The following is a 26,751-nucleotide window of genomic DNA, read 5'->3' as shown; positions in this document are numbered from 1 at the left end:
AATTCCAAAAATGTATTATCTTGGATTATACTGAAAAAAAAAACCCTCATGGTTGACTGTTTTATCACTTAATTTTGATTTTGATAATTCAAAATCTTAACATTTACTTTTTATCATTAACTTATTTTTGTTAGTAAGATTTAGGAATTCAAATTTACCATGTTCTTTATATTATATAGGAAAAAAACCCCATATTGTCTGCCTGTACAAAGTCCACCCTTTAAAATAGACTAAATATTAAAGTATAGAGACTTATAATTTAGGTTTAACATAATAAACAATCTGTAAATATTATTCAGGTGTATTGTAACAGTACAGTTCTCATTGTTCAAGCCCAATATGATAATTTCCTAATAAGAAATAGTCTTTTAAATGTTACCAGCATGGGGCCCCTGGGTGGCTCAGTGATTGAGCATCTGCCTTCAGTTCAGGTCATGATCCCAGGGTTCTGGGATTGGATCCCACATTGGACTCCCCACAGGGAGTCTGCTTATCCCTCTTACTATGCCTCTGCCTCTCTCTGTATGTCTCTCATGAATAAATAAATAAAATATATTTTTAAATGTTACCACCATAATCTAAGTGGCTGATACCCAGGTGTTCACTGTGAAATTCTTTCAACTTTTATGTATTTTTGGAAATTTTCATAAAACTATTTTGGAAAAAAATCTCTTTGATATGGCAAGAACCATATTCTACATATTTTTCTGAAACAAATTTTATGTGCCCCACCAGGTTTTTATTTTAAACATCTGTAATTCAGCTCATTGTGGATCACTAACGGGCTGATTGGCCTATTTACAGCATGCTTATTTTTCTCTTTATTTGTAAAAGATGGCGAGGAACAGTTTGTCAGTTTTAATCTTGTGAGCACTATTGATACATTTTATTGAAAGAACGTTAACCACTATAGGTTACACAAATGTTTTTATGAGGTGAGATTTTTCCTGGTTGCAAGCCTCTCTAAAGAGGGACCATGTTCCATTTTCTTTTGTATTCCCACCACCTAGCACTGATTTAGACTCTCATTTGACACTAGCCATGAAACAAGAACTTCTTTATAAATGTGTCTCTCCTGCAGCCCTCCCAGTTTCATATGATACTATGAATTGACTGTCAGAGAAGTGTTTCCCCTGGGCCTGCTGCTGAGAAAAGTGTTTTACCAAAAATATCGCATTTGATTTGCTTTTAATGTTGATCATCTGAAAAGTCACCTTCTCCTTAATTGTATTTATTTTTTTCATAAACAAGACCTCAAGCCATTTTCCACTTCTATAAATATTTTATATTCCTTTTTTCCTGCTTCCTTGACACTTTTAAAAAATGTAAACCCAGTCCAATTTCTTATAGGGCTGGAGTTTTAGTCCTTGGTTCATTCAGTTCTGTGATCTGTTTGTGCATGATTGTCTTCACCATTATCGTTAGCATGCATATAGCATAGTACTTGGCACATAATAGATGCCTAATATGTATTTATCAGTAGATGAGAGGGAAGTAGGAAGAGAGGGAGGGAAGGAAGGAAGAGAGTAAGAGTTGTCTGTTGTAAATTTTCACAGGGAAACTAGTTTACTAGACCATATCTTTTAGGATTTTGTGATTTGGTTAAGTTCACTCTTTGAATATTAAGAAAAATACTTGCTGCCCCAAAGCATTTCAGTATCTGGTATTCAATACTGCTTTAAAAACCCATGGCTATGGTTTTGTTTCTTTGACTGCAGTTTATTTTATTTCAAATGTAAATTCAGTCCCTTAAGAGTTACATACTTATATATCAAACTAATATAGGTACAATTCAAGTCAGCATTTGAATAAGAATTTGCTATAGATTATTTTACTTGCTATCCCCTGACCAATGAAATAAAACTGTGCTTTCTCCAATTTACATTTTTTTAAAGATTTTTTAAAAAATTTATTCATGAGAGACAGAGAGAGAGAGAGAGAGAAGCAGAGACACAGGCAGAGGGAGAAGCAGCCTCCATGCTGGGAGAGCCAGACTTGGGACTCCATCTCGGGTCTCCAGGATCAGGCCCTGGGCTGAAGGCTGCGCTAAACCACTGAGCCACCCGGGGTTGCCTTCCAATTTACATTTTAAAGGCAGTGCATTTAATAGAGGAAGTCCCTGATTTAACAATGTCTTATTTTTGGGTGGAGGGAATGGGGTAACTGGGTGTTGGACTTTAAGGAGGGCATGGGGTGTAATGAGCATTGGGTGTTATATAAGACTCATGAATCACTGACCTCTACCTCTGAAACCAATAATACATAATGTGTTATTTAATTGAATTTAAATTTTAGGAAAAAGAAACAAAAAAGAAATGGCTTATTTTCCAAAATTTAGGGGTAAGCTAAAGTTTCAATCAAGGCTCATGGTTTACCACTTACCAAATTTGGGAAAGTCACTTAACTCCACTGAACGGACAGAAGTAAAATCAGTGAGAGCAGTGGAAGCAAGGGTCAGAATATGTCCTCTTATCTTATGAATGCCCTAATTGTATAAATGTCTGTCATAAATTTCTTGGGTGGTCTTGAGGGAGAGCTAAAAAATGGCACCTTAAGTTTTTTGCATCCTGTTAGAAAATAAAACCAACAAGCATAAATAGTTCGTTGTCTTTCACTGTTACTGAAAAACCCAGATTCCTATTTCAGCCCCTGGTGAATTGTTGCCATTGGTTAGACAGACTGCAAAGTATCTCTGTTTCTCTTGATATGAAACATACAGAGGGAAAAAGAAAGCAGCACAGTGCATTCAGAAACACTGACGTTGTCCCTTTTCCTCAAGCCTTGCCACCCTCTGCCGGCCGCCTCTCTCTCTGCACCCCAAGACTCAGGTTATCACAGCTGAGCTGCCGCAGCCCTGTCCTCAGCCTCGGTCCCCAGGCCTTAGAATTAGGAATCTAAAGAATTTGGGGAAACCACTGTAGGGAGAAGATTCGAGATAGGCAACACTGACTCAGACACATGTCTCCATCATGTATTAGTTTTGTGATGTGAGCCAAGCTACTTAACCTTTGCGAGCTTCAGGGTTCTCAACCATAAAATGGCAACCATAGAGGCGCCAGGGTGGCGCAGTCAGTGAAGCGTCGGGCTTTTGGTTTGGGTGCAGGTCATGATCTCAGGGTCGTGAGATGGAGCCCTGCCTGGGGCTCTGCGCTCAGCGAGGAGTCTGCTTGGGATTCACTCTCACCCTCTCCCTGCTCCAACTATCTCTGAAATGAATATAGAAATCTTTAAAAAAAAAAAAAAAAAAAAAAAGATCACAACAATAATGTCTACCTGAGAGCTGATTAAGATTAAATGAGGTTGGGATCCCTGGGCTGGGTGGCTCAGCAGTTTGGCGCCCACCTTCAGCCCAGGGTATGATCCTGGAGACCCGGGTCGAGTCCCACGTCGGGCTCCCTGCATGGAGCCTGCTTCTCCCTCTGCCTGTGTCTCTGCCTCTCTCTCTCTGTCTATCATGAATAAATAAATAATCTTAAAAACATAAGATTAAGATTAAACGAGGTTATGTAACTATTGTACATATTGCCTGTTCCTTCTGTGAAAATCTGAAACTTCCTCTATGACTCCCCTCTCCAGAGAAAGGGAGCTGCCCTTATTCATTCCTTTATCGGTTGTATTCTAGGCCTCTGTTGGCGAAGAGTGTAGGTTTTGTACCTGGAAGACCCCAATCTTAATCTCAGATCCTCTGCTCCTTGGCTGCATGATCATGGGGACAAGTTACCTCAACTCTCTAAGCCTCTTTTTCTTCTGTCATAAAACAGAATAAAAATAGACTACTCTCATAGTACTATGGGGTAATATAAGGTATGTCAAGCCCTTATCACAGAATAAATACCAAATTAGTACTCGGTAACAATCATAGTAAAATAAGGAATTACAAAAGGAGACCCTGAGCTTGTGGTAACATTTGCTTCATAGACTCAGCCATCACAGGAGGAGCGTCAGGGTGAAGAAAGGGGATTTGAGGGTAACAGGGGTGACAGTAAGTACCCAGGAATGGGAAAGTTTATGAATGCTGGCTCCAATAAATGGATATCCAGATTTAGCGAGATATTGAACACTGTCATGGAAAAACTTCACAGTGCCAAAGTTGAACACATGAGATTGTTGTTATTTAGAGATTCTTGGTATTTGGGGTCTCTTTCTTTTCCCCAGAGAGCGATTTAGTTTCTCAGCCTGGTAATTTCATCACTGCTTTCGCTTGTTTGTTAACATAGTTTTAAAAAGCTGAAAAAAGGCCATTTCTGCCCTTATTTGGTGTGTGGTCAACAATGAAAGCAGCATGAATTGGAGTCAGTGCTGCAAATGCTTTTTCAGTTAAATAACCTGTCTGCAGGATCCCTTAAGTTTTCAAAAATAATAAATAAATAAATAAATAAATAAATAAATAAATAAATAAATAGAAATGTTTCTATATTTAGGTGAAGCCCAGGATTTTGAACAATTGTGAAAATTCCATTAGCTAATCTTAGCAGAATTCCTTGCCCCTTAATTATTTATTTATTCACTTATTTATTTTTACTTCTAGTAAACGAACCAGTAGAGGGGTTTCATCCTGCAAATAAAACCTTAAGATTTTGTTAAAGGACTGCCTTGTAAGATATAATGGCTTCATATGCTCTCCTTTTACACTTAGGATAAAAAGATTTCAAATAGATAAAAAAAATTATCACCCATAAAAATTGAAGATTGATACCCCTTTTGCAGCTGGTAAAATGGTATTCCTACTTACCATGTTTATGAGGTGACCCATTTTACAGTAGAGTTTTCAACACTGAAAATGTTTCTTTTTTTTTTTTTTTTTTTTTAAAGATTTTATTTATTTATTCTTGAGAGATAGAAGGAGAGACAGAGCCAGAGACACAGGCAGAGGGAGAAGCAGGCTCCATGCACCGGGAGCCCGACGTGGGATTCGATCCCGGGTCTCCAGGATCGCGCCCCGGGCCAAAGGCAGGCGCCAAACCGCTGCGCCACCCAGGGATCCCCTGAAAATGTTTCTAACAGTAAAATAATAATTTTCCTAGATGATCAGAAAGCTTGACATTGTCAGTAGTAGTGCTTCAAACATTCTGTGGTCTTTTCAAAAAACTTTGATGTAAATTACCCTATTCATTCCTCTCAAAACCTCTTTGCAGTAGTTCTTATTTGGATAAGTGAGGCCCTGAAACTTAGCAAGGTCAAGCAGCAGTGCTCAACGTCACGTCAGGTGGCAAGTTTATGACATGACTGTTGCTGTAATACCCTCTGTATCAGGACTGTTCTGCATATTTGCTCAATGATGCTTCATCAAAAACCAAACCAAACCAAACCAAACCAAAACAACAACAACAAAAAACCCTAGTCTGAGGACAGGCCTATAATTCATATGGTCATAACAATGACAGTGTGTTTTTTTTCTGGTTTTATTATTTTATTCATTTATTTGTTGCTACAGTTATGGCTTTGTCAGAGGGAACATGCAAGGAAAGAGAAAATAAGTTAAGTCCTACCACAGCAAGATGTTTTGCCCTTATTTGGGAACACAAAAGAATGTAATACAGGTGATGCATCTTCTTGTCAAGGGGCCCTGTGGTTATTGGTTTGTTCATTCATTAAACAAACATCCGTGACTTACTTTCTAGGTCATTTGCTAGGCACTGAGCATCCAGTGGGAAAGCAAACATAGTCGATGTCCTTTAGATGGCCAGGTCCATCAGGGAAGCCAGATATTGAATAAGTAGTGATTACAAATGTGCTGACAGTGACAAAGAAGTGCAGAGTGCTGTGGAGACTTGTCTGGGAAAGCAGGGAAGGCTCTTGGAGGAAGGGGCTTTCAAAATGAAATTCTATAATCTACCTTTCACTTATCAGTTAATACCTGAGGAGAGGTATTTTGTTTTTGTTTTTTCCATCTCCATTTATGAATACAATATTGGAAAAGAAAAATGTTTTCTGACTTTTAAAAACTTCATACATAGAAAATGGGGCAATTAAGCAATCATTGACCCCAGAAGACTTTTACATACATTAAAAACATTACTTAGCTTTTTTTTTTATTTCAAGTGATTAGCTTATATTAATTCCACATTTTAAAACTATTTTGACTCTAAAATATTTCCTGTTGACTACTTAGAAAAATGTCTTAGAACTTTACCAGTCATCCAGTAGATGCTTAATAAACATAAAATGTATTTTCCTTACTGCTCATTTTTTCCTCCCTGACTTCTTTCCTTCAACCCCCATTTACCAAGTATTTAGAAGGAACTCAGTGCTTTTTTGGTTAGAAAGAGTTTTTACCTAATTATCTTCTGAATTGCTAAAAAGAATGCTAACATACTCTAAAGTAGATGGGAACCTTAAGTATATAGCAAAGCATTTGGATTCACAATCTAGTTTTATTTATTTTTTATTCTGATATTTAATCATGCCTCTTGTCAGTTGTTTTATTCCATGTCTTAATAATATGAGCTCTTTAACTGCATTTTATTTCTGTTTGTGTCCTGAAACATAAATGAATAAAGAATGTCTTTGTAGCAGCTTAAAATACAGAGAATGCTTTCCTAATGCTCTCTAGACTATGGGTCCTATCAGAACTGTTAGCATTCTGGTAGTGTTACAACTTATAATTGTCTTCCATTTTACAACACAGAAAAACTGACCTATAAATCAAGTAGGCACAAGTAAGGTTTAGAATGACTATTTGGAAGCAAATTAAGAAAAAAGGTTAGCGTTATTTTGCAGCATTTACATTTAAAGTAATGATCAATAGCTAAGGGGTGCCTGGGTGGCTCAGTCAGTTAAACCACTGACTCTTGATTTCACCTCAGGTCATGATCTCACCATCATGAGACAGAGCCTGAGTTGGGCTCCATGCTAAGTGGGGAGTCTGCTTGAGAATCTATCTTCCTCTCCTTCTGCCCCTACCCTGCTTGCTCTCTCTCTCTCTCTCTCTCAAATAAATAAATATATCTTTAAATAAAATAATTGATGGGCACCTGGGTTGCTCAGTTGGTTAAGCATCTGCCTTCAGCTCAGTTCATGATCTTGGAGTCCCAGGATCAAGCCCCGCACTGAGCTCCCTGCTCAGTGGAGAGCCTGCTTTTCCCTTTCCTTCTGCCTCTAACTGTCTCAAATAAATACATAAAATCTTTAAAATAATTATAACTGATAATTGATTTTGCTAATGCATGAGTGTAGTAACAACCCCAGTTACTGATACTGTATGAATACTAATTTACAAAGTGTGCAAGTCTGGTTGTTAACTTTCCTTTTGGCACACTCTTTCCCAATTGATCACTGTGAAAATAGAATTCTCACAGTAACACTCCAGAGGCAACTGATAAATGAACATGAAATGTGATTATTTGCTCCCAAATTAACTTCTGCTGCTTTCAAGTCTGTGACCAGCCTCAGTTTCAAAATACAGCTTGGTCCCAGGCCTATCTCTGCCTGTGCGGGTTTCCTGAGGCAGTGTGTTTCACCATAATGCAACTCCACTCATGTAACTCTGTGTTTCTCTAAAGTTCAGCTGACCAACCCCCACCTGTCAGAATAGTGCCTTGGTGTGAGCAAATGTCTATGTGGGGTGTGTTTAAATTCTTCCACTTTTAAATGTGGGACTTCCAGTTTGGTTCATAGTAGCAATCTCCTATAAAGGAAATGCTGAGTTTCTGTGTCAGACACCAAACCCCAAACTTGCCACTTTTAACATCTGGAATCTTGGAACCAAAATCCCAGAAATATTCAAGAGTCAAATAAGATACCTTATTTAGAGCTGCAGAGCCTAGATCTACATTATTGGGAGGAGGTGGGCATATTGTTGAGCTTTAAGGAAGGTTAGGAATTATTGGATAACAATTTGGTGGAGGCAAAGTTTAGATTTCAGAATCTGGTTTTCCTGGGGGTGTAAATTTAGTTTCCAACTTGTAGAAGATTTTGTCTCGGGGATGGAACTTCTCTGCCACTGAATCCCGTTTCTACTAATATTCTTACGGGTAAATAAGTGTTTAACAATGACATGTTAATTGCCTTATTTCCTTTTCTACCCTTTAGTGCATGTGCAGTGAAAGTTATAAACAACTGTTCTTTTTTATTTTTATTTTTTTTATAAACAACTGTTTAAAACATAAATGACAGCAAAGGTTCATCCTAGCAAACAACTTACTTAATTTTTATTTTTTGCCAGTTGTCTAAATTCTCATGTCTATGAAGTACTAGCCAGTCCTTCCAAAGAATATTAGCATTTATACTTGAAATCAAGTCTTAATTTTACTTATGATTAATGTCAGAAGTAAGTAGCTTATTTCTGCGACCTTGCTGAAGCCTGGTAACCTACAAGGGGATTATGTATAACTGTTCAGAAAAAAATGAAAAGGAGGCAATGAGTAATTATTTAAGGAAGAAATAACAGTAACATTGGAAGATTCTTCTTGTGCCCATATACAATTTCACATTAGGAAAAAATGACCAGATTATCCATTTCTTTGGTCATAATTTTACATATACATTTATGTTTTTAAATTTTTTTCATTTATTTGAGGGGCAGAGAACCTGAACTGGGGGACAAAAGAAGAGAAACAAGCAGATTCCCCACTAAGCTGGGAACCCGATTCAGGACTTGATCCCAGGACCCTGAGATCAGGACCTGAGCCAATGTCAGACTCTGAACCAACTGAGCCACCCAAGCACCACTTATATTTACATTGTTTTATCCTGCTGCTGGATTCCAGTTGTCCAATGTCAAGAATCAAGGGAGAAAAGAAGGAAGAAATACCTTGGCAGTAATGAAAAAGACAGCTTTGCATCTCCTTCATTGTATATTTCTTTTAGGAAAAGTTGGACGTCCTACAGTGTTTTCATTCTGCATTATTATTATGCCCTAATATGTTATCAGTCAGATATCAGTTAACATAACATTCTTTTCAACATATAAATTGGAGTGGAGACAAAGACAAATGTTAGCTCAGATGCCTATGATTGGTTCCAGCCTGCTCGGGGTGATAGGGTCCATCTTGCCATGACTAATATAATCAGGATAACAAAGCAAGTCATGTGTTTTTGCTTCCAAAGTCTTTGCCTGGACTGCAGCTTTTATTTTCTGGAAACACTGAGGCTATTTCACCTGTAAAATGTAAAATGGCACCAGTTAGAAGGAGAGCTCTGTCCTGTGTGGAAGGTGAAAAGAATTCATCTTGGCTCATATCACCTCTCTTGCTCTTCTGCCCCTCGGTGTGTCCATCCTCACCCCCCTATCCCCCTCCAATGCCCACTATCCCCCCACCCCACCTGCTCTCAGGGGCATCTTCCTCCCCACTCCTGGTTCTCCTATACTCTCTGACTTCAGTTTCAGATGAAGCCATGTGACTAAACACCCAAGTTGTTCGGCAACTTGCTAACTCTGTAAGGAATGTTTGCATTTTCTCAGAGCTGTCCTGACATGGAAACCAAGTAGTATAAAAGCATGAAATGATAATAGTGGAATTTCATCTGCCAAGAAGGGCAGACTCATAGGTGTAGACACAGGTACTTTCCTGATCTTTCTCAAAGAATACCTGAAAGGTGGCCTCCAATTTTTTTCTTGTGAAATATGGATCTGTGTACAAGAGCAGAAATGTGTGATTTACAAAGCCTTCAAATATTGCTGGTTACTTCAGAGGGAACCTGTTTGTTTATGAACTCTTGGCTCCTCTAAGTTTGCTGCTGTGTAGAGCCTCACTCACCCACTCTTGGCACCCATCAGTCAGATAACAAAGAGGTGAAACCATAAAAATGTTTTCTATTACTCATTCACGGAGCCCGATATGGGACCTGGCCCATTCTACAGAACCCCTGGTGTGCCAGATACCACTGGGAAAAGAAGTGCCCTGGTTACTTCCTTGAGTTTTTACAGAAATTACATGAATATTTTGAACCCCTCAAGTATAGGAGGGATAGAAGGAGTGGTGTGGGTCTCAAAATTTGGCAGATAACAGTAACCATCAGTAAACTCAACTGTTGGCCAATTTTGTCCAGTTCAGAGTGGGTTAAATTGACTCTCAGCCCTCCAAGCCTCTCTAATCTTATCCAGGAGAAGTGCAGTTCTGCCTCGGTTTACAGTTGAGGTCACCCGTGGGGCAGTGTTTGGACAGGGACTGATGGAATTATGCTGCACTGTTAACATTAAATACCACTCCGTGGTGAGGACTCATGACGGCATTGGGGTCCTTTGACTCTTGCGTACAATATCTTGAAATATATGCCTCCCTGAAATGTGCTGGACTCATAAAACATGCGAAGGGCTCTCTTTGGCTTTCATCATTTATTTAATTTGGAAGAAAGTTGTTTTAAGGGATTTATCAGAGAGTGAAGAAATGTTTCTAGGGAACAGAAAATGAACAAGAAAATTGATCTCTGTTGTCAAAGTCATGCATGATAATTCACTCTCCAAGGTGACGCGCCATCTCCTTGAGGGGAAAGCTGCCAAAAGCTTTGAAAGTGATCTGCCTGTTTTCTTCTCACGCTGACTTGCAGGGAGGTGCTGGTATTTCAAGACCATTAAATCCTCGTGGAAGGTTTGCAAATAATGATGCCCATTCCTGTATCTAAGAGAAATTGGAGTAAGGAAAATTGTATTTGGCAGCTAGTTGTGTGAAACATAGCAATCTTTGTTGAATTTCCCCATTGTAAATATGTAATTACTTGTTTTTTTTTAATATACCTTTTTTTTTAAGGTTTTATTTATTTATTCATGAGAGGCACAGAGAGAGAGGCAGAGACACAGGCAGAGGGAGAAGCAGGCTCCATGCAGGGGAGCCCGATGTGGGACTCTATCCCGGGTCTCCAGGATCATGACCTGAGCCGAAGCAGATGCTCAACCACTGAGCCACCCAGGTGCCCCATATTTACCTTTTCGTTGTTGTTGTTTAAACTTCACACTTGATGTACAGGTTCACCCACATTCAATCATACTTTTCATGCTGTGTGGGTAGGGGGGCAGGGATGTGTGGATTGGTGTGTGTTGTGCTTTTCAGGAGTGGCATGTGACTATGCTGTTTAATCCGGACTATATTTAAAAACAAATTTGTGAGAAAGTGTTTCTTGTGTTATTAATGAGATAAGGTCTGAGTGAAGCAAGCTCTGTCGCAAAGGGCAAGTGCCACGCAGCAGGAAGTCCTGGCCATCCCTTCCACCCCTGCCTCAGCCTGCCTGCCTGCCACCTCCTTGTCAGCACATACCACCACACAGAGGAAATGCCCTCACTCAGCCACAAGTGTCTCCTGCTCAGCGCGGGGCCCTACGGCCCTGGGGCCCTGCACCAACTCTGACTTTCTGCGGTTTCCAGCAACCTGGCACACTCCTTACAAATGGCTTTTCTTTGGGATCCTCAGAGATTCACAGTGTCAGGACCATCTCCCAGAGCCAAGACAAGATTGCGTTTCTCAAAGTCCTACAGGTATCAGTCTTTACTCTCTGTAGCGAGGAAGAATGATTTTCAGTCAGTCTCTGTAGCCTTGGCACCCACCCCGCCTCCCTCACCGCAATATGCTTTTGCCCTGTGTTGATCTGTTTAACAACTAACATGCGTTATGCTGGCGGTATCTGAAATATGAGTGACAAAAACATGAATCTTAAAAGAGGGCTATTTGGGAACCTGAGCAGTAGCAGGAAGTTGACAAACTGTAAAAGCTGATTTTGAGAGTTAAGTGGTGAACTTAAAAAAAAAAAAAAAACAGCCTTCCCCTTACTGGCATCTGGAAAATAAGGGTATTAGCATACCGAATGGAGTTAGAATAGCCAACGTTGGTCATGCTAACTTCCAGTTAACCCCTTAAACGTCAGGAAAGGGGTCTTGCTGGATTTTAAACAGACAATCAAGCAACAACGAGGAAATACTACTATCTTGTTTATAAGGGTTTCCGGGCACATTCATGTGGAAAACTGGCAACTATCTCTGTGATCTAGATGGTAAGTCGGCATTTTAATCTTGTCCAGGAGAATTAGATACCATAAAGTCAAAACTGATGTTTTCATTAATCTTTCATTCCTGAAGATTTCTTGTAGAAATTACATGAAAAATCTCGCCTTCACGATCTCAATAAATTGTCAATGACAACTTTGTTTTACATCTAGGTTAGCTTATTTTAACCAAATAACTAAAAAAAAAAAAAAAGAAAGAAGACAGTGAGAAAGAAATCTTGGATTTCCTTCTTTGCTTGAGAATTCTAGCTATTTACAAGGAAAAGATTGATTCTTCACACTTTTTTGTTGTTATTGTTTCTGATTGGTTAGTCTGTAGCAGTGAAGGCTGTTTCAGGAAAAGCAAATACAGTTGAAAGTGTTTGCAAAATCTTGAGAATATCTTTCTTATTTAGATCAAATGCAAGGTATCTGGAAACTACTAGGCCTATATAATGGTATGTATTAAATTTGTATTAAAATGTGTTCTGATTTACTTGCATAAAAACATTCAAATTTTGGTTTAAAATAATTCATGGGAATTAATTTTTTTAGGCAGTATGGAAGATAGTGCCCTTGAAATTTATTAGAGAACTATAAAATCAGAAATCAAATTATATACTTCACTTACATTAGCAATGCATAAGAAAACTTTGACAAGGGATAAATAAAAATTGGCAACTGAAAGTGTAAGTAGCAATTCCATTTATTTCTGTTTCGAAACAAAATAAATACCATTTATTTTTGTTAATTATATTAATTTATTAGTTATGAATACAGTTCAACATTAGAAATAATACACCCGACTATATGCTTTGCATTCTACTAAATGCACATCTCATGATTATTATTTGCATTTCATTCTTCTTATGTACTAAAGCGTGTACTCATAAAAGATTTGTTAGCATTGCAGTATTTATTTCCAATAGATGGTGGATTCTGGAACCTCATCATTGAGATCTGATAACAAGTCCCGGAATTTTGTACTTGTCTAAGTACTGGATAGTGTGAAAGGAATAGCATGTTGGATTAGTGTTTCAGAAACCTTGAAAAAAAATGCAGTTTAAGCTCTACTATATAATTTGCAGATATATTATGAAACTTGCCTTCATCTGGCAAAGTTACTTTCATTATCCTTCGGTCAAGTTTTGATCCTTTCCAAAATACAACAAGGAGTGGAATGTCTAAGGATGAATTTTCCATATATTTAAGTGCCCATATTTGTAGTTCTCACAAATATTTTTCTTTCCTTTTTTTTTTTACATTTTTTTATTTAAGTTCAATTTGCCAACATATAGTATAACACCCATGAAGTGCTCATCCCATGAAGTGCCCTCCTCAGTGCCCATCAGCCAGTCACCCCATCTCCCCATCCTCCTCCCCTTCTTCAACCCTTTGTCTGTTTCCCAGAGTTAGAAGTCTCTCATGGTTAGTCTCCCTCTCTAATTTTTCCCACAACAAGTCTTTTTCATAAAAAGAGGTTAGAGTAACATCCTGAATCACCATCATGGGCCAGTCTCCTTTGGAGCTTGAGAGACTTTGTCCCTCATGGATTTGCTTTTAATTTGAATGTAAATTGCCAATATAATAATTAAACGATTTATATATACTGTCTTTATTGTTCTGTAGGTCCTGTTTTGTCTCTCCCTTTGGACTGTAAATTGAGGCCAGAAACTCCCTTATGTGTGACAGGACTGCCATTAGTGCATATTTGATGAAGCATCTTGCTATACTTAGTTTGTATGACCCTTTATTTGCAAAATCAACCTGTTGAATTTTCAGGGCCTATCACAGGCCAAGAGTCCAGTAGAAGGTTAGGGAACTCAGAGGGCAGTTGGCCACTCTGTTCTCACATTTTCAGAGGTCTGTCAGTGCTCAGAAAGATTATGCATTCAACTGTAGTAATATACTGACAATAATGAAAAAAATGGTTATCATATAGCTATAAACTTTTAACAGGCCACACCATCTCAAATGAACCATTAATTATTGTATGTATGTATGTGTACACACCCACACGCCTACATACACACACACACACACACACACACACATCTTCTGAATGGCACATTTTTTATTGCATAGCATTCCTGAAGTTAAAGGTGTTGAACTGTTTACTGCAAACATTTATATTTTCCTGCAATTTTGCAATCCTGTTTTTGCATTTTTTTTTAAATATATGAGATCCTTAAATATGGTAATAGCTGAAACTTAGCTTGAGTTTGGATATTAAGAGGCTTTGGATATGATTTCACTATTGAAGCAACTGAAATAACTGGGCATTAGCCAATATTTCTTCACTGAATTTCTCCTGTATAAGACTGTTGGCTTAGGAAAAGTATTTTATATTCTGTAAAATCCTCATTTGTGCGAAGTATAGTATATTTTTTTTTCTTTGAAGATGGAATGGACATGGATGCATGATACTAGTGGTACACTTAACTTTAAGCTGGAATAGTTTTCTTTGACATTGTTTTCCCTTTTTTGCAACTTTCAGGATAAAGGAAAGCTGAGTCTATAATACATGAAATTCAGTTAAAGAGTCTGCTTTGTTAAAGTAATAGCAAATCATATACTTTGGAGGAGTATTCATCCCAGAGAAATAGAACTTTGGACAGTTATACAATGCTTAAAATAGATTTGAAAGTGGTTTTTCAGCAGTGACAGATTTTTGTCTTTTGTGGGCAAAATACATTACTATAAAACAAATATGTGGGCAGCCCGGGTGGCTTAGTGGTTTAGCGCCGCCTTCAGCCAAGGGTGTGATCCTGGAGACCCGGATCTATTCCCTTGTCAGGCTCCCTGCATGGAGCCTGCTTCTCCCTCTGTCTGTGTCTCTGCCTCTCTCTCTCTCTCTCTCTCTCTCTCTCTCTCTCTGTGTGTGTGTGTGTCTCTCTCATGAATGCATAAATAAAATCTTTTTAAAAAGCAAATATGATTAATATATAGCTTATTAAGCCAAATATGATTTGATAGAGAGGATTACATACTCAGGAGGGCTAATTTTCCCCTGTAGATCTGGAGTGAGTGCCAGTCGTTATTAGAGCCACACCTCTCCAACCTGTTTGGGAGGAGAGAGAAAGAGGAATGATGTGTTCATCACATTAGGTTTGAGGAGATAATATAAATGAATGAATTTATGTTGGAGTTTTTTAAATTGGGAAGAAAATTATTTGGGAAGGAAAGAAAGAATGAAGAGTTAGACTTAGTAGGTTGGTGGACTGTGCCAACCCCCCGAGGGAACTATGCTGGGACATTTTGTTTTTCTGTTATTGTTTAAAAGTATAGTAATGTTCAAGGAAACCTTAAATAGAAAGTCACTCTTCAAGAGACAGTCTTGTTTTCCAACCTGAACAAATCACAAAACTTTCTGCTTTCTCTCTTCTCAGAAAGAGACATTTCTGAGAAGAAATGGGGGAAAAAATGTGGTGAATGTGGAGTGGGTGGCATGCAAATGGAAGGGAAAGTCATCCAAGGTACATTTAGGACAGATATGATTCCACTAGCGTCCCACAGGCCAGAAACAATGTCTAGTTTTCTCATCTTATACTAATAGGGGTCGTGAGATACACTAAATAATTTAGATGCTCAGAAAATCTCCAAATCTCTTCTTGCCCATAGTTTCAATGTCAACATCCCTCCCCCAGCATTTTAACAGAGCTGCCAAATAGATGATTAATTAAATTCATTTAAGTATACTTGTACCCCTTGTAGAAGGGCTAATGGGTAAAATTTTTAAAGTGGAACAGACTGATCAGTGGAAAGGAGGATTAACAAACAATGAGAGAAACAGAAGCACAAAGGATATTCTAGCCAAGGAAAGATAAAGGCATACTACTAATACAAAAAACCCTCAATGACCCTGTGCTCTTAGAAAGTTATGTTCACATTTGCAGCTTGGATCTGGACATCTGATAGTAGCAGACAGGAGGCAAGGACAAGAAGAGAGTGTAGTCTCAGCCTCTCTGTTACCACCAACACCTGAGCCTTAGCACCTCAGTAGTTGTCAGAGTGGACCTAGCAATACCCACTAGAAATGTGGGCTGGAGCCAAGGACTCAGGAAGAGAAATGAGTGTCACCAACAGATCAATACACTGGGATGTAACTTTCCAGATACCACATTCATGCCTCTCATTGCATAGATTTTTTTTTTTAAAAAGCTTTTCAGCTGTAAAAGATATGATGACTCGTTTCTAGTGCCCCACAACTCATCTCATTTAATTCTAGAGGGAAGAGAATGGGAATCCTTACCACTAAAAAAGAGAGAAAGGATTGATGGTGCAGGGGTCAGAAGCCACACATATACAGGAGGTCAGTCAAGTCTGCAGTAATAATAAGTAATGAGTAAGTAATACAATCTAATCTCTCATGGGCACTTACTATGTTCCATGCCGTGTTCCCAGGAATGTACATGCATTATCTCATTTTATCTCACAAAACAACCCCACAAGGTGGATCTAGTATTGTCTTTATTTTCCAGATGAGGAAAGTCGGCAAAGTTTAAGAAATTTGCCCAAGTCTGACCTACAGCCTAGACATCTAAGTAGTTGCTCTGCTACCCCCAGTTTCCTCACCACATCTTCCCACGACCACACAAGGAGGAGTTCTATAGCAAGAGATGTTATTCTAATAGATTTACTATTCCCCCTTGGTTCAACTCAGAATCTTTCCCTGAAGAAAGAGCACCTTGTCATTTGATGTAGAACATGGCTTGGTGGTCAATTAAAATATAAACTTAATAATACCTGAACTGACTAATTGGTATTGGTCTAAAGCAGCGTTAAACAAGAAAATCAAAATATAAGTATTTTGTGGGGCTCCTGGGTGGCTCAGTCAGTTAAACAGCTGACTCTTAATTTTGGCTCAGATCATGATCTGATGACTGTAAGATTAAGACCTGTGTTGGGCTCTGTGCTAGACGTGGAGCCTGCTAAGATTCTCTCTTCCTCTCCCTCTGCCCCACCCCTGGCTCTCTCTCTCTCTCTCTCTCTCTCTCTCTCTCTCTCATTAAGAAAAAAAAAAAAAGAAAAAAAAAGTGTTTCTTAAATGAAAAAAACAAAAACAAAAACAAAAAATCAGTGATTAAAGTGGCCTGGCTCTATCCTCTCCCTGGTTGCTTTGTGGGCTTCCATTTGGCTCATTTCATCTGGCCAAAAATACTGGTCATGTGGTTGCATTTCACTGCCAAAATGTTGCTCCTTGGCCAGCTGTTCATTAGAGTCTGAAGATTCTCTGAGCTAAAGAGGTCAGCTTCATCCTGTTGCATGCCACTGGGATTGTTTTGAATATTAAACTGGCCTTCTTAATGATATTCCAAATTGGGAGTAATATTAGCATAATTGAAAAATGGGGAAAATAGTTACCATAAAGGCAACATAACAATTGTTACAGGAATAACAGGAACGTTAACAGTCATGACACATCGCGGGCCAAGGTAGCACAGTATAGGGGAAAGACTTTGACTTCAGAGACTAACAGATGAAGTTTAAATCCAATTCTGCTGCTTTTTTGACGGGGCAATTTCCCTAACCACTCTTAGTAGAGTCCATGTCTGTAAATGGGAAATATAAATGCCTACTTCAAAAGGCCATTGCGCCTGTCAGAGTATGTACATAAAGTGGGTTGCTTACCCCCCCCCTTTATTACACTTTCCACCATCCTTTTATCATTTTACCAATTTTGATCTACTTCTTTGTCAAAAAAGTTTATAGATTAGCCCTTATCATTGGGGCCACATTTGATTACAGAATAGTGCAATAAGCTCGCCGCTTGTATGTATTAACAGCTTCATCTTTGAAAGGTGCTGTGGGGTAATGGTTGGGAGCTGGCCAGCTCCAGAGCCACTACTACTGAGGTTCAAATTTTCATACTTTCCTTCACAGCTATGAGACATTGGAAGTCATTTAACTTGATTGCCCCAGTTTCCTGATGTGTAAAATGGAGTGTTCTGAGAATTAATTATGTTAATCATATATAATTCCTGGCACAGGAAAATACTGAAATAAATGTGAGCTATTATTAATAATACTAGAATGTAAGCTCCATGTGACAGTAATTTTCACCTTCCTTTTTCCACCTCTTTATCTTTAGTGCCTGTAAGTGTGTGTGACATAGTGTAGGTGGTTGATGCACATGCCTTGAATGAATGAAACCATTAGCAAATGTTTTCAGACCCCTGAAGAATGGGGACACCATGCTTCCTCCCCCCACATTCACAGAGCAGAGGGCTAAAGCTGAAGAGACACAAGAGTTCATCTGCTCCAACCCAGCATCTTACATTGAAAACCTAAAGACCAGGGCCCCTGAATGGCTCAGTCAGTTGAGCGTCAGACTCCTGACTTTGGCTCAGGTCATGATCACAGAATTGTGAGATCAAGCCCTACCAAGGCTCCATGTTAGATGTGGAGCCTGCTTGGGATTCTCTCTCTCCCTCTCCTGTCCCTGCCCCCAACTTCCACTCGAAAGAAAGAAAGAAAGGAAGAGAAAGAAAAACCTGAAAATCTAGAAAGATCCCAGGTCATGAAATTTGATAGCGTCATAGCCAGAGCTCAACACCATGGCTCTATGCAGTTCTGCACAAAGTTTTCTTCTAATGCCCCAGTGCCTCACTTCAATGTAGATCCCATCTAATTCAATGTCTTTGGTAAGGCAGCAAGCAGAATGGTTAGGAACCCACTTTTTACAACTACAGAGGAGTACAAGAGTCAAAATTGGGCAGCCACCGCAAAAGGAAGGGCCTCTAAACACTAGAAAGACTCAAGTAAAACTAAACTTAGATACTTCACCTACAAGTCTAAAAATCCCTTCCTACAACAGCTGCAAGAGTTTTTGTAGGGGCTTTTTTGTTAATAGGATTTTTGCAGAAAGCATTAGCTGATATTTTCTAAATTGAAAGAAAGTCATATCTCAGACATTTAAAGGCATCTGTGCAATCAGCAATGCCAACCAGATACAGAGGTGAAGAGGGGAAATAAAGCTTGTGAGTTCCCTGTATGATCAAGACAGCACATGGAACAACCACAGACAGACAGACATAAAAATGTGTATGATTATTACAAAAGGACTGATGCTAAGAGGTGGCTGTGGGCTACCATGAAGTGTGAAAAACTGTCAAATGTGGGCTGGCAGGAGAGGCAGAGATCAAGATGGAAATCAAGAAGAAAAGACACCCCCACACACACTACTAAGAACTTGTAATTATGCTTGTGAATATTTCTGATGGTCCACATGGGAGCCAGACCATGCTTAAAGCTATACCACTTCTGCATGTGTCACGCATATGTGCGGCCATGTTTAATTAGTGTCTAACAAAATTTATATTATTGTCATCATGTTGATTTTATGATTTTCAGCTAGTAGAATTTTGAGTATAAGTCGTGAAACTGAGGAATCCCCAGCACATAAAGTAGCCCAAAGAAGATGCGTTTAGTCTGAGCAGAGCAAATAATGAACACTTCACGAGACAGGGAACGTTTATGTCTGTACCCCTTCCTTTGTTGCTTCTCTGTGTGGAGGCCCCAGCCTGGATATGCTTTGCCATAGCCAGATACCCAGCTCCTACCTTAGCTATGCTCCTTCATAAACTTCCATTATGTTTTTCACTTTTGAACCATAATTGGAGAGCTCTTCTAATTTTCTTAACAAGTGGCTGATGAAAGCCTCTGAATTCCTGTAAGGCTGAGTTAGATAAGTATGCAGTTACTGTGAATCAGACAGAGCAAAAGAAAATCCCATTGGCAAGGGAGAGGGCAATATGGAAGTAATAAACCTGTCGAGTTGTATAATTTAATAACTGATGATAATGTGAATTCAGAAGGGAACAACTCAAATGTTAAAAAAGAAAAGGTGCATTTGTGGACAGAATAGATACATACTACTTGAACGATGTGAAGTCAACCAAATGCAAAAGGTAGACATTCCAAGAGCAGCACGAGTGTATGCCCCACTCTGAAAAGAGAGCCTGAGAGTGAACCTGAAAAAGAGGAGCTTTCTGGTGGGCTATAGGAATAAATTAAGAACTAATGTGACAGTGAACAAATCACTCAAATGTAATCAGAGTTCATATAAAAGATTAATATATTCATGCAGAAACTATTTTTGAATGCCTATGATAAGCCTCTTCATCGGTGGTCTGGTAGATGTTAACAGCCTGCTTTCTGTGAAGACGCACACACACATACACACACACAGTCTATTTGTAATATTTGCTGATTTCCATGGGAAAAATCCTCCCCACAACCCATTTCAAGTTGTAGAGGAGACTAGAGCGTGAGCAACCAATATAGCACATACCAATAGGTGGGTGTAAGTGACCTCAAAAACATACATGATATCACAATGTATGGAAATTATTAGGAAGTGAGGAGTTTTGAATATTTATTATGTAATTTTAATTTATTTAATTTATTTATTTATGTTTATATAATTTAACTTTTTATAGTTGCTAGATATAACAACCAATTTATAAATACTCCTAAAAACTGAAGAGCCTGCTTTTGTCAGCTGGCATGCACAGCTCCAGCACACTACTTTGCCTGATGCTTTATTACCTAAGACTATTGACATTCTTGTAGGGATATAATCTTGAGTAAAATGAATGAGGTCTTTGCTGTCATAAAGCTTGTAGTAGAAGAAGGCAGAAAATAAACCAAGTTAATAAAATAACATAGGTACTGAGATCAGAGATTCTGCTCGGAAAAGTCAAAGAAGCCTTCATAAAGAAAACAATATTTTTTTTACATATAAGTTGAAGTAGATCCATTCCATATGTCCATAAGTATATTGCAGTCCTAAGCAGACATGTCATAGCTCAGAACTGCATGGAAACATGAATATCGACCTCATTATTGACTATGTTCTTGGTCAGATAAGAGTCCAGTCTCAGTGAATTTGCCTTTCTTCCCCCTTTATTGTAAACATGTGAGGAGGAGGAGGAAAGGGGAATGGATTTTGTACTTTCTATTGCATTATTTCATGTAATCCTCAAAAAATTCCAAACTTAAAAAAGTTAAAAGTTAAAAAAATAAATAAAAACTAAAAACCAATAGCAGTTACATATCCTATAGTAGTAACTTTTTTTTTTGGCTTGGTTTATCTGTCCATGTCAGCTCCCAAAACATAATAGATATCATAAACTAAAAGTAATGTTGTGATGGATTTCTTATTTTCAAAAGTAATAATACAAATTTAAAATGTTGGATTAGAAGGAAAGCTAGTCAGACCAACTTTTCTCTAACACATAAATTTTTAGGACGATGCCTGTAAATATTATGTTTCTAATGCTTGTTCCTTGATCCTTTTTGGCAATTAACTTATCTTTAATTGATTTGTGGATTATCCACTTGAAGTTGCTATGGATAAAGGAATGCAATGGCAGAATTTGTTTATATAGGATAATAAAATGGATTGACTGGGAAGAGAGGTCTAGCTCTGTAAACTACTCTGGGTTTTCAGGGATTTTTCTTTTCACGTAATGGCAATGTTTAAATAGATGGAAAATGAAAAACTAGCTGAATATGATTAGTGTTCTCATCTAAAGGGAAGGTTTATGTCCTGTTTAAGAATCACATTAATTTGATGATGTAAGTACATTCTCTAGTGAAAGAGTGGTCACCATAGGGGAGAGAAAAACATAACAAAAAAAAATCCTTTTCCATTTTTGGATCATAGTTGATAAAAACTTCTCATCTGTGGGCTCCACAAAATATCACTCCCTGAACTCAGATGAACAAAAAGACAAAAACATTTTATTGCTTATATAATTGTTTTATTTCTCCAACTTACCATTGCCTAGATAATGACTAGATACTTTCCCACCATTACCTTCTTTAGCCATTTGTTCTAAAGTTCACAGTGTCTTGAACAAAGGCACTTGCCTATTGCCCATACTGCTCTTGCTAGCGGTAGGCAGGTTTTCGTTCTGTCTCCACTTGTAGAAGAACGAGATACTACAAGTTTGTTGTGGGCACTGCTCCTCTGCCCCTTGGCCGAGATACTCAGGGCCAAAAACACCTCAGGTGTCTTTTCCTCAAGAAAATCCACTTGAATGGAGACAACAGCAACATCAGAGGGAGCTGACCTGCAGAAATGCCAAGAGAGGGAAAGAAGACATTACCAGCTAGGGAAACGTTATCTTGCATTTTGAAAGGCTTTGTGTTTCTGTTAGCCCTGTATGACTTAAAAAAATAAGTATCTTGCACCAGTATTGGTAAAAAGGGAAGGACTCTTTTCCCTTGTTAAATTATTTATACGTAGCCCTTAGCACTCTGTGAGAATCTGATTGGTAGGAGATGATAGGTGCGAATGTGCAACTAGGTGAGGAAAAAACAATGCTTAGCCATATTTGTATAACTAGTGCTCAGATGCAGAAATTACACATGATCAGGAAAAAAGAAAAAAAACGTGACCAGGATACCTTTCATGCTCCCTTCAGTCACTATATGCATCCAAAGATAACCACCACCCTGACTTCTGAGAGCATAGATTTGTTTTGCCTGTTTCTGAACTTTTTATGAATGAAATGATACAATATAAACTGTTCTGTGTTGGGTTCTTCCCATCAACATTGCAATAGTAATATTCATCTATATTGTTTTATGTGGTTGTAGATTGTTCATTCTCCTGATAATATTTCATCAAGTGAATATACTACAAATTACTCAATTTGTTGATGGCTGGTTGGGTATTTTAGTTTGAGGCTATTATGAGTAGAGATGCTATGAACGTTCTAGGATATGTCATGTGATAAGCAAATGTGCGTGGAGTATGTATAAGTTTGTGTGCATGCACATACATTTAGTGTATCCTGAAGGGTAGAACTGCTGGGTTGCCATTTATTTGTGTTTTTAGATATCACCCAAATAGGTTCCCAAAGTGATTGTACCATTTATATAATTCCCAAAGCAGTGTTCCAGTTTTCTGCCTCCTTGCCAAAGGGCAGACCATCTAGGTATTCCATTTTCAATGACAGCATCTTAATAAATGATTACATAGGAAATGGATATTCTGCTTTACAGGACCTCTTTTTCCAGGAATAGTGAGGCTTTCATATTCTACTTCTCCTCCTGCCAAATAGTACACAGCTCTGAAATAAATGTCTATAGTGGAAAATTTGCTCACTCTGAAGAAATAGAATTGACCCTGTCTTTGACCCATATTCAGTTTGAATCTGTAATCTTATACTTTATTCAGATTCATTTGGCAACCCAACAATAACCATTGTGAGCAAAACCAATTAATAATTTTTATTCTATTTTTAAATGTCCATCTCCTACTTTTAGCTCTAGCTCTATATCCTATGCTCACTTTATTTTTTTAAGATTTATTTATTTATTTATTTATTTATTTATTTATTTATTTATTTATTTATTTGAAAGAGAGAGAGAGAGAGAGAGAGAGAGAGGCAGAGACACAGGCAGAGGAAGAAGCAGGCTCCATGCCTGATGTGGGACTCGATCCCAGGGCCTCCAGGATCATGCCCTGGGCTGAAGGTGCCGCTAAACCACTAAGCCACCAGGGCCGCCCGCCTATGCTCACTTTAAATAAGACTTTTCCCTCCCATAAATTATTTCTTGGAAAAGTTGTTTGGGCTTTTCTTGAGCTAGCTTCACCTGTGAATACATATGTAATACAAGTCATGATACAGTACATTCCCCTTATTCTTTTTTCTTCTTTCTTTGTCTCTCTGTCTCTCTGTCTTTATTTATTTATGTTTTAATGTCGAGATTCTGGTGACACATAATCCTCTTTTGTATGTCATCCCCTCTAAAGCTCATCATAAACTGATTTATGATACCAGTCTGACTTCTGGTACATCAAGTAAGTAAGCTGACCCAGGTTCAGTTTGTACCATGTCAAAATGCAATCATTAATTTTAGATGATGACTGGAGAAATCTAGCGTATGTAATAACTGTGGGTCCTATTTCTTGAAGCTTTCACAATCCAATCCTAAATCTCTCTAATTGGCATATTCAGTAGAACAAAAAGGAAAATTAAGGGCAGTATAAATGTATTCTCGGGGTTTTATGACATGAAACAATGTATGCTTTGTTACTAGACAGGTACTTTAAATCATGAACTTTGAAAATAAGAGTTTCTACGTACAGTCACCTGACTTGAAAATTGGGAAAGGAGTTAAGGATTTATAATATTCTCTTTTAAATTTTAATCCCTAACCTTAGTAAGGGCTCCTAGAGTTGTTATATTTGAGCTTCACTTTTCGATTCCTCAGAAATGAGCTCTTAACTAAACGTGTAATGCTCAGAACCAACATTTTTCAGTGCCTCAAACTCCCTGGGTCCCGCTGGAACTCATATGTATCCTTCCAGGTCACTACAATGTCATTTGTAGTATGTACCAGAGAGCAGCTTAGCATCACAAAACATTTTGTCAATGATAAATAAAAATTTAACACTGAGCCTTGGTGAATTAAAGTCCAAAGAATTCATTGTAACCTAGTAAATATTTCAAAATATCAAATCTTTTAGCAAAACTCCTAAGGAAGAGCAGAATGGCTTATCTTTGTTTTCACCTCCCTGTCGTCCAACCTGCTGCCAGGGGTGACCACAAGATAAGAAATATCCAAATCCAAACCGAAAAGGTAGTGCTGGGGATAGGGATCCTCCTTTAAGTAGATCATCAGCCTAGTAGTCTCAAATGCAGACGAGTCCACCAGGCATCATAGCATTCGACCTCTGTTGGGAAACTTGTTCTGAGACAGTGCTTTATAGAAGAATTTGACAGAAAAATAAAACTTTGTAAAATAAAATAAACAAAGGACATGATAGTTTTCAGGCTTTATTTTTAATATTAGGGTTTTCTTCTTCATTTTCAATCATTTTACTATATTTAAAGGAATATTTAGCTTAGGCTCAGTATTGGAAACTGAAGGACTGATGCTTTTGCTGAAAAAAATAAGACACTTTGTAATGAAATACTAAATACCATGCCTGAGGCCAGTGCCTCTAAAAACTGGATTCCGGGGGCTCCTGGGTGACTCAGATGGTTAAGCCTCTGCGTTCAGCTTAGGTCATGATCTCAGGGTGCTGGGATTGAGCCCACATCAGGCTCCCTGCTCAGTGGGGAGTCTGCTTCTCCCTCTCCCTCAGCCTCTCCCCCTGTTTGTGTTCTATCTCTCAATGAATAAATAAAATCTTTAAGAAACAAAACAAAAAACTGGATGCACACATATCTCCTGGGGATCTTGTTAAAAGGCAGATTTTGACTGAATAGGTCAGGAGCAATGCCTGAGATTCTGCATCTCCCCTAAGTTCCAAGACGGTGCTAATTCTGCTGGTCCTTGAACCCCAGTATGAGTAGAAAGGGTTCAGGAGATAGGAAGCAAGAAGCAGACATCCCCACTAAGAGACCACCAGTCCTTCCAGCAAGGGTCAATACTGTCACCATTTTGGTGGAAAACAAGAAGACTTAGCTGGTAGTCATTGCCTAAGATGTGGATCCCATCAAGCTGGCAGTCTTCCCACCTGCCCTGTGTCATCAGATGAGGGTTCCCTCTGCATTATCAAGAAAAAGGTCAGGCTGGGGCATCTGGTCCACGGGAAGGTTTGCACCACCATTGCCTTCACACAGGTTAACTCTGGAGAAAAAGGAGCTCTGGCTAAGCTAGCTGAAGCTATCACAACCAATTATAATGACAAATATAAGATCTGCCGTCACTGGGGAGGCAAAGTCCTGAGTCCAAAATCAGTGGCTCACAATGCCCAGCTGGAAAAGGCAAAGGCTGAAGAAGTTGTTGCAAAGCTAGTCTAAGTGTATACATAGAGTTTTCTCTACATAGAAGTAATAAAGATTCTCTTACGAAAAAAAAAAAGTAAAATTTTCAGAATTTTTAGATAGAGTGAGTCTTGCAAGTAAAATACAAATGTTTGCTTCCATGTGAAATCAGTCATAATTTAATTGTGATCCCCGAGTAGAATCCAAAAGTAATCCTCATTCTTGTTTGTATAGTAGAGACTTCATGACATAGTGCGTGGATACACTAACAAAATATGTAGACACTGAAAATTCATCTTGGGAATTTTTGTAAATGCTTAAGATACTTACGTATCTGCAGCTTTTAATGTGTACTCTAGGTTTAATTGATAGAAACTGTCTTAAGATGACCACTGACAGGAAAGATGAGAAGGAAAGATAGAAAATTTAAGCTTGTTTTTTGGGTTTTGTTTTGTTTTTATTTTTTATTTTGTTTTTGTTTGAGATGTTCAAAATGAGGTTGCCAGAACATTTGCTTTTCCATGAATGATTTAAATCACCGAAAAAGAGCCTTGAGACATACCTAAAATAAGAATTTAAGAGATGAAGTCTGGAAGCTAGCCCCATCCACCAATATTGTTTCTATCCTCAGAGAAGAATTTGTAATGCTTCTGAGCAAGCTGACTAGTATCCTATACCACCAGAAATATCAGGAAGTTTGTGTTAAAAACTTAGTGATCATTTTTCAAACAAGTTTACTCATCTTTTACTCTCAGTGACAGTGAATTGTGGGGAGAGAAGAAGGCATGAGTCAGGACTGTTTTTAATTTTTCTTGGTTTAAAAAGAAATCTAATGGATGAGTAAATAGATAGAAAAGATTTTTATTACAACACCTGCAGGAAAAAATTCCTTTCCATAAATTATTTTGTATATTGTATGAAGACCTAATGTAAATTTTCACATTCAAATCCACAGAGACTTCATCTATTTACTATTTATTGTATAACTCACCACACAAAATGTTTTATTTTTAACATAAATGTTCTTTATTATCATAATGATGAAGTCCCAGCATGCAAGATTTATTGAGATTATTTTTAGTAATATGATGTGAGCTATACCAGT

The 26,751-nt window shown here is 38.2% G+C and overlaps 1 protein-coding gene across 12 annotated transcripts in view; it reads left to right on the top strand.

The window, feature by feature from the left end:
- PDE4D (phosphodiesterase 4D) overlaps nucleotides 1-26,751 on the top strand; it is a 1,379,610-nt gene that overhangs the window by 1,015,444 nt on the left and 337,415 nt on the right. Inside the window, exon 1 of one of the 12 annotated variants that reach the window (XM_041765472.1) lies at nucleotides 10,849-11,410. The exons of the other annotated variants lie outside the window; for them this stretch is intronic. Within the exon in view, the coding sequence (XP_041621406.1) occupies nucleotides 11,322-11,410 (89 nt within the window). The 5' untranslated portion in view covers nucleotides 10,849-11,321. Of the gene's footprint in view, nucleotides 1-10,848; nucleotides 11,411-26,751 lie in introns of those variants that run through there. 12 annotated transcript variants of the gene reach the window in all.

The sequence above is a fragment of the Vulpes lagopus genome, chromosome 8 (assembly GCF_018345385.1).
Source record: "Vulpes lagopus strain Blue_001 chromosome 8, ASM1834538v1, whole genome shotgun sequence".
In the NCBI taxonomy this organism is placed as follows: domain Eukaryota; kingdom Metazoa; phylum Chordata; class Mammalia; order Carnivora; family Canidae; genus Vulpes; species Vulpes lagopus.
Note: the sequence above shows the minus strand (reverse complement) of the source record. Positions and strands in the feature narration are given on the sequence as shown.